General features: G+C 43.2%; 1 protein-coding gene across 2 annotated transcripts in view; it reads left to right on the forward strand.

Moving 5' to 3' along the window:
• The window catches only part of LOC126094805 (cholinesterase 1-like), a 198,564-nt gene extending 189,835 nt beyond the window's left edge, over positions 1–8,729 (forward strand). For both annotated transcript variants that reach the window (XM_049909374.1, XM_049909375.1), the window contains exon 11: positions 8,479–8,729. In XM_049909374.1, coding sequence (XP_049765331.1) covers positions 8,479–8,641 — 163 coding nt within the window. In that variant the 3' untranslated portion in view covers positions 8,642–8,729. The remainder of the gene's footprint in view (positions 1–8,478) is intronic.
• Positions 8,730–9,168: the final 439 nt, after the last annotated feature.

A 9,168-nucleotide genomic window follows, 5' to 3' on the forward strand; every position in this document is an offset into this window, starting at 1 on the left:
ACCAGCACGAACATGTTTAAAAAGGGGACAGATGACAGTGACAGTGATTTCAAAATAATTTGTGGACGAGCCACTCAGTGAGACATCGAAATCCAACACACTTTATTCTGTGAAGAAGTCTGGAAATGACACGAAATCTTAAAACATGAACCATGCTCGCCCCAGTGTCAGTTAAAACAGAGGGGTGAGCGCATGGGAGACGCCCACAGGCCATCAGCATATAAAACATTCATTTGAAATATGTCGTATAGACAGCTACGTCCCACTTAAGTGGAGGATGCTCGTGACGTGAGAGAAAGCAGTGGGCAGTGTCCCACTCTGAGCATTGTAAGAGCTGCTTCTTCAACTCATCGTGGTCGGGTGGAGGTAAGCCATATCCGCACTGAAGGTTTCGGTGACCGCATACTATTGCTCCACATTGGCTGGCTGCCACCAACGCATCGTCTTCCGGGTCATATGTACGGTGACCTCCTGCAGGGGGACCGAACACCGAGCAGGAGGAGGAAGGGAGCAAGCCTCCTTGGCAGCCGCGTCAGTGAGTTCATTTCTCAAGGTCCCTGTGTGCCCTGGAACCCAGCTAAACATTACATCTTTTTCTTGCCTTTGTAAAAGGAGGAGAGCGTCCTGCAATTACTGCACCATTCCATCCGCTGGATACATCTCACCAATAGCAAGAAGGGCACTTTGGTAATCGGAGTAGATGAAGAACTTCTTGCCACGCAGATAACTCATTTGCACCAGTGCCCTCAGGACAGCAAACAATTCCGCATAATAAACTGAAGATTGCTCTGGGGGTCATATCCTGATTACAAAGTCACAGAACAAGACCGACATCTACATCTAGATGGTTTCTCTGCAATTCACACTTAAGTGCCTGGCAGAGGGTTCATCGAACCATTTTCATACTACTTCTCTACCATTCCACTCTCGAATGGCGCTTGGGAAAAAGGAACACCTAAATCTTTCCGTTCGAGCTCTGATTTATCTTATTTTATTATGATGATCATTTCTCCCAACGTAGGTGGGTGTCAACAAAATATTTTCGCATTCGGAAGAGGAAGTTGGTGATTGAAATTTCGTAAATTGATCTCGCCTCACAGAAAACCGCTTTTGTTTCAGTTACTGCCACCTCAACTCGCGTATCATATCAGTGACACTCTCACCCCTATTGCTCGATAACACGAAACGAGCAGCCCTTCTTTGCATTTTTTTATGTCCTCCGTCAATCCTACCTGGCAAGAATCCCATACCGTGCAGCAATATTCCAGCAGAGGACGGACAAGTGTAATGTAGGCAGTCTCTTTAGTGGGTTTGTCGCATCTTCTAAGTGTTCTGCCAACAAAGCGCAGTCTTAGTTTCATCTTCCCCACAATATTATGTGTGTGGTCTTTCCAATTTAAATTGCTCTTAATTGTAATTCCTAGGTATTCAGCCGAATTGACAGCTCGATTTATCGTATACCCCAAATTTATCAGATTTCAAAAAATGGCTCTGAGCACTATGGGATTTAACATCTGAGGTCATCAGTCCCCTAGAACTTAGAACTAGTTAAACCTAACTAACCTAAGGACGTCACACACAGCCACCCCAAAGCAGGATTCGAACCTACGACCGTAGTAGACGCGTCTAGAACCACTCGGCCACCTCGGCCGGCTATCAGATTTCTTTTAGTGCCCATGTGGATGACCACGCACTTGTCTTTGTTCAGTGCCAACTGCCACTTTTCTCTCCATACCGAAATTTCTCTCTAGATCATTTTGTAATTTCAATTGATCGTTTGATGATTTTACTAGACGGTAAATTACAGCATCATCTGCAAACAATCTAAGGGGGCTGCTCAGATTATCACCTAGATCATTTATGTAAATCAGGAACAGCAGAGGTCCTATGACCGTCTATCACTACGAACTGTGATCTCTCTGAGAGGAAATCACGAATCCAGTCACACAACTAAGACGATACTCCATATGCACGCAATTTGATTAATAATCACTTGTGAGGAACTGTGTCAAAAGCCTTCTGGAAACCTAAGAATTTGGAATCGATCTGAGATCCCTTGTCAACAGCACTAATTACTTCATGGGAATAAAGAGCTAGCTTTTTTGCACAAGAACGATATTTTCTGAATCCTTGTTGGCTATGAGTCAATAAGTCATTTTCTTCAAGTTGATTGATAACGTTCGAGTACATTATATGCTCTAAAATCCTACTGCAAATTGAGGTCAGTGATATGGGTCTGTAATTCAATGGGTTACTCCTATTTCCTTCCTTGGTGTGACCTGTGCTACTTTCTAGTCTTTAGGAACAGACCTTTCGTCAAGTGAGCGGTTGTATATGATTGATAAGAAAGGCGTTATTGCATCTGCATACTCTGAAAGGAACCTGATTGGTATACCATCTGGACCGGAAGAAGAGATGAAATTCCCCTGCTTAGATCTATCCATATAAACAGTAACAAAATCCAAGTACCGGTGTAAAATCTAGTTAATCTAGTGCACAGGTATTCCAAATTTTGAGGTACAAAGATATTCCACATCCATAAATCTGGCGTCCACATTCCAGGCTGGGTCGTATGAAGCCTTTATGGAGTTGTAGAAGTCGTACCCTATCGGCTAACGCATTTAAGGATGTTCAAAGCTTTGAGGCATCTTCTCCTCAGTTCTTTAAGTTGTCGGAACCACTTCAGAATCTCATCAAAAGTAAGTCCCAGGTGTTTCATCGCTTCCCTAAAACTAAGAATCGTACCTCAAATGTAAAACAGATGAATTAAAAAGAGTGCGGGAGCGATTAAAAGCACACATAGTTTTCCCCAAAGAGAATTTGAAACCTAATGTGTAACACCATACCTCGAGCCACGGGATTAACAAACTCAGTTGCCGTGGATCCGTTGCAAGATTTTAAGGGGCACAGAATATGGAGAGTCATCTACAAAAAAAGAACATTGCACAGGACGCCTTACTGTGGACGTAATACGTTAATGCCAATGGCGAACGCTGTTGCACTCAAAGCACTTCCTTGAAGGACGTCGTTCTCCTAGTTATACCGGTCTGACAGGACATTCCCAACCCCGTATCGAAAATACCTTTCTGACAGAGAATTCTGTATGTATGTTAGGAGACATCATTCGTACAATTGCAACAAAATATTGTCTTCAGGTAGCATCGTAGGTCTTTTCCGAATCAAAGAATACACCGAAAAGCTGTTGCTTACGGAGGAAAGCTTCTTGAATCGCCGCTGTGGCAGGGTCAGGCTATTGAGCGTAGAGCGATTCCTCCTGAAGCCACATTGGGAGCGACTGAGTAGTGATCTGGTTTCAAGAACCCACACTAGTCGCTGGTTGACCTTATGTTCCCGTCTTCTTCCTGTGTAGTTTGTCCGGCTAATACTACGATGAATAACTGAGTCAGTCCGATCCTTCCCTTATTTAAAAATCGGGAGTTGGGAGAGTCTACTGTTATCCCCATTTCATTAAAGAATTGAGGGAGCGCTGATGCGTGCCACTGCGCGCTTACTAAGTTTGAACGAGGAAGGACTGGGTGATAGGGGATTGAAAATCATTCATTACAAGAATACTGATTAGCCAATTATTTCAAAATACATCTTTCATTCAAACACAGATACGCATAAGATTCAAGACAATAATTACTTTTTTATACTAGAGATAACAGCAACTAGTTTGATTAAGAAGCAATAAGAGTATAGGAGCAGCCAGTTGAAACTTAAATTGAACAGAAAATCTCAAGAACTGCGCAACGGCTGACTAATAGACAAGTTCATTTTGGGAAGGCGCAAAACTGACCAAACAGGAATTATTATTAAATACTTCGAATAAGGCATTAAATTTTGAAAACAGTAAATGTCGTTCATTCGGGCATTAAATTCCTGTAGTAGCTCCGGAAGTGGTCGTGCCTAAACAACATCGGCTCTTACGTCACTGCGAATTGGGACACTTCACAACAGCCCGCCCCAGCTACTCAGATTATCTGCCTCTAAAATACACATAAAATACAATTTTAAAAACAAGGGGAAAGGTACACATAATCATGCAACAGTGGTATGCCAGTAAAGGAATCTATCGCTTCCAAAAAAAAAAAAAAAAAAATCGGAACTGTTAAGAGTACTAAATGACAGTCACAAACAGAACACTTCCTTTATTTAAGAAAAGCACGGCTACAGGCAATTACTCAGTAAATACTTCCCGTGCAAACAGTGACAGACAAGTAGTGAAATTCAGAAGCTAGTTACGAAGCCCATCAATAACCCAAGTTAAATTTATAAACCATCAAGTATATTAATAAAAACATATATCAAGATGAGGCATTAAACAAACAAAAAATAAACACATCAGAGGGACCTTCCACATGGGAGACTGAGCTTAGCCAAAACGATACGACAGGTTGTAGTCACAATAGTGACAGTTTGGCTCAGAAAAGTTCACGCAATAAATGCGATAAGTAGGCAAGCACGCTCTAGGCACACACAGCCTGATACACACAGGCGGAATTACGTGACGTGATAACAGCGCTGGGAGAGACATGACATGGTAACTGAATTCTAGCGCATCATTCCAAAATTTTTCAAACGTCGGGACGTTGCTTGTTTTTTTTTCCCTGTATTTAACACTATTCCTTCAAACACATCACAAACTTTACGACCTGATGTTTTCTGCCCATTCGTAATCTGCACCACTAAGTGGACTCCACCTGTCGGTGTAGAGTAACCATTTTGCTTCCATGCATCCACATCTCAACAACTGACCTGCTGCCCAAAGTAAAATGAGCATTAGTGGGTTGCTGTTGCCACATGGAGGTACTACCCAACCTAAAAACATATGACCTGTAATATGTATAATTATCAGTTTGCAAAAGACGTAAATGCTGATTTCACGGGTTGTCCAGAACACCGTCCTCAGTTACCAACAGAAGTATCTGCAGTTTACCCTTTACGCCCTGCATACACTGTACATAGGATATCCCAGAAACAATCGCCAATATTAACGAAGATGACGTCCGCCGCCCATAGATGAGTTGTCAGCGCGACAGACTGTCAATCCTAAGGGCCCATGTTCGATTCCCGGCTGGGTCGGAGATTTTCTCCGTTCAGGGACTAGGTATTGTGTTGTTTTAATTATCATCATTTCATCCCCATCGACGCGTACGTCGCCGACGTGGCGTCAAATCGAAAGACATGCACCCGGCGAACTGTCTACGTGTCGGGAGGCGCTAGTCACATGACATTTACATTTTACGGATATGACAGGAACGGTCATTCTAAGCAAAAGAAGTTCAGTAAACATGCGCTCTAAAAGGCCTTAAGAACTATGAGCACCCCTTCAACTTTGTTGCTGGGAAACAAATCTCTCCTATTCCAAGCTCTTTGCATTCCATATTTTGTGGGGGTAGTACGGGTTGAAACATAAAATACTGTTTGTTAAACATTGTCTCTAAGACCCATACCTTCAGAGCTATGAATACTGGTTGAGCGGAAGAGATGTTCCACAGTAGCGAAGATGAGCAATTGATCATAGCTCTTAAGATATACGTCTTGTTTTGGTCCGTACTATCTCGTAGCTGTCAGTAGAAAAGATTTGTTTCACAGTATTGAAGATGAACAAGTGCTCATAGCTCCTCAGGAGTGTATTTTCGAGCCCGTGTAAACTAGCCTTTTTCGCTTCGAATGATCATACCTGTCTTATCCCTAAATGTTTCCCATTACTCCTGGTACGCCATATATACGGTGGCCTTTCTAAATGTGTAGAAAATTATATAGAGATGCTGATTTCCACAGATACCAAGACGAACAGAGCTGTCCCTATTTTATTTTAACTCACAAACGATAATTCGGAACGTAAAACTAATTTGGAGGAAAAGTAATCACATTATTAATATATCACGGAGCTACTTAATCTAAACGAAACAGACTGGTCGCAAAATGAATAAAAATTTCGTCAACGGAACAAGTACAAAACAGTCAGAAATTATGCAAACACCGCACTTGCTGTGGGCTTGGCTGGTAGCCTTTCTCAATGAATGTCTTTCTAGCTCAAGTGGCATACCCTTGGACGTATTCACTGCATACTACCCACAGGAAACAGAAATATGACCATGCAGCAGATTGTTTTGACATCGCGATGCTGTTGCCTGTCTGGTCACTGGCGCTTTCTGAATGTCATACTTACAAAGAAAAACATTGATGTTAGTTCTTGACTAAACTGTTGACGAAACAAAAAATTCTTTGTCTGCATATTAGTTTGGCTTCCAGCAGGTGACCATTTCTGCACACATAAAAAGTTACAATATAAAACGCCAGATCGGCGATATCAATTAAACAATCATCATGAAATTTATTGTTTCCATATTGGCGTGATGGTACAGCAACCTTATTATTAGTATTACTTAGAAAAAAACAGTCATAGGCTGCACAATGTTCTTTATTAACTTAACAACGACTTTCTTCGCCCAGACAGGGCATCATCAGCTTATGTTACAAAAATCCAAAATATTCTACCAAAAAGCAAGTGTCAAAGAAGGTATAATACCGAATAAAATGTACTAAAAACAACCTCATTGAGATGACGAGAGCCATCGCGGCACAGAACAGGACCTCGTGTGCAATCTGTAAACACAGCCGTGCGCTAGAAAGGCACTGGAAGCACGTTCACATGCGCTTCCTTAATACAGACGCGCCTCTGGCGCTGTTCAAGTGCACGGCTGTGTTTATAGTTTGTGTGCAAGGTCTTATTATGTGCTGCATTGCTTGTCATTTCCATCAGGTTACCTTATAGTACGTTTTATTTAGTATCATACCTTCTTTAACCGGTGTGTTTTTTATTTTTTAACGAAACCTGATGACGCATTATTTAAGCGAAACCTGTCGTTCTTCAGTTAATAAAAAAAATTGTGCACCTATGAATGTTTTTTTCTTAAATACACTACTGGCCATTAAAATTGCTACACCAAGAAGAAATGCAGATGATAAACGGGTATTCATTGGACAAATATAGTATACTAGAACTGACGTCTGATTACATTTTCACGCAATTTAGGGGCATAGATCCTGAGAAATGAGTACCCAGAACAACCACGTCTGGCCGTAATTGCGGCCTTGATACGGCTGGGCATTGAGTCAAACAGAGCTTGGATGGCGTGTACAGGTACAGCTGCCCATGCAGCTTCAACTCGGTACCACAGTTCATCAAGAGTAGTGACTGGCGTGTTGTGACGAGCCAGTTCCTCGGCCACCATTGACCAGACGTTTTCAATTGGTGAGAGATCTGGAGAATGCGCTGGCCAGGCTCGTACAGGACCTCAAACATGCGGTCGTGCATTATCCTGCTGAAATGTAGGGTTTCGCAGGGATCGAATGAAAGGTACAGCCACGGGTCGTAACACATCTCAAATTTAACGTCCACTGTTCAAAGTGCCGTCAATGCGAACAAGAGGTGACCAGGACGTGTAACCAATGGCACCCCATACCATCACGCCGGGTGATACATCAGTATGGCGATGACGAATACACGCTTCCAATGTGCGTTCACCGCGATGTCGCTAAACACGTATGCGACCATCATGATGCTGTAAACAGAACCTGAATTCATACGAAAAAATGACGTTTTGCCATTTGTGCACCCAGGTTCGTCGTTGGGTACACCATTGCATGCGCTCCTGTCTGTGAAGCAGCGTAAAGGGTAACCGCAGCCATGGTCTCCGAGCTGATAGTCCATGCTGCTGCAAACGTCGTCGAACTGTTCGTGCAGATGGTTGTTGTCTTGCAGACGTCCCAATCTGTTGGCTCAGGGATCGTGACGTGGCTGCACGATCCGTTACAGCCTTGCGGTTAAGATGCCTGTCATCTAGACTGCTAGTGATACGAGCCCGTTAGGATGCAGCACGGCGTTCCGTATTACCCTCCTGAACCCACCGATTCCATATTCTGCTAACAGTCATTGGATCTCGACCAAAACGAGCAGCAATGTCGCGATACAATAAACCACAATCGCGATAGGCTACAATCCGATCTTTATCAAAGTCGGAAACGTGATGGTACGCATTTCTCCTCCTTACACGAGGCATCACAACAACGTTTCACCATGCAACGCCGGTCAACTGCTGTTTGTGTATGAGAAATCGGTTGGAAACTTTCCTCATGTCGGCACGTTGTAGGTGCCGCCACCGGCGCCAACTTTGTGTGAATGCTCTGAAAAGCTATTCATTTGCATATCACAGCATCTTCTTCTCGTCTGTAGCACGTCATCTTCGTGGTGTAGCAATTTTAATGGCCAGTAGTGTACATACATTCGAAGTGTTTTGAATGTTTTCTGGCGCATAAAGATGTGGGAGCCGTCTTCAGATTTGCTTCAAGTTGCAACAGTGTAATTAAGGATGTTAAAACAGGCATAAAATTTCTGTTGTTCCTGTTGTCGGTGGAGGTACCTCTCTCAACAGCTCAGTAACACTTCTGGCCGTGTGTCTACTTCAGGAACCCGACGCCGACGCCGGTGGGCGGCGTGACGTGGCAGCCGTACAGCAGCGACGCCGAGCGCAACTACCTGGTCATCGACGCGCCCATGGCGGCCGCCCGGGACGTTTACGGCAGCAGGATGGACTTCATGCACTCGCTGCTGCCTCTCACCTGGCCCTGACGCCGCGTGGGGCACTGTTGCTCCGGGACTGATCGACTTAGAGCTCTTTCTCTCTGTCTTTCAGCAACACTGTGCAAAACTGTTTTTCTTTCCAGATAAATAAATAATGTGTTGCCTCACTTGTCTATCACACAGCAATCTTAGATTTCCACACACCAGTTTGTTCGTTTTTATGGTACCTTATCTGAAACAGTAAAAAGGGAACCTTTATGGGATCACTTTGTTCTCTGTCTCCCTGTCTGTCAGAATGTTAAGACTCCGTTCCCTCAGACACGAGTACAGGTATCAAGTTGAAATTTATGGTTCATACTACGGTCTACAGTGCCAAGGCAATGTAAAAAATTAAACTTCTAGGTCAAGACAATCAGCAAACACTACCATTTTTTTCATATTCGCAGACTGACTCGTCAAAACCACTAGGATACTTCCCATTGACCTAGAATTATGAAATTTAACATGAAGCAAGGTTTCACGGTACAAGTAAACGGAAAAATACCAAAAGTGTTGATTTGTAATTATGTCGCATA

This window comes from Schistocerca cancellata, chromosome 8 (genome assembly GCF_023864275.1).
Source record: "Schistocerca cancellata isolate TAMUIC-IGC-003103 chromosome 8, iqSchCanc2.1, whole genome shotgun sequence".
Lineage (NCBI taxonomy): Eukaryota > Metazoa > Arthropoda > Insecta > Orthoptera > Acrididae > Schistocerca > Schistocerca cancellata.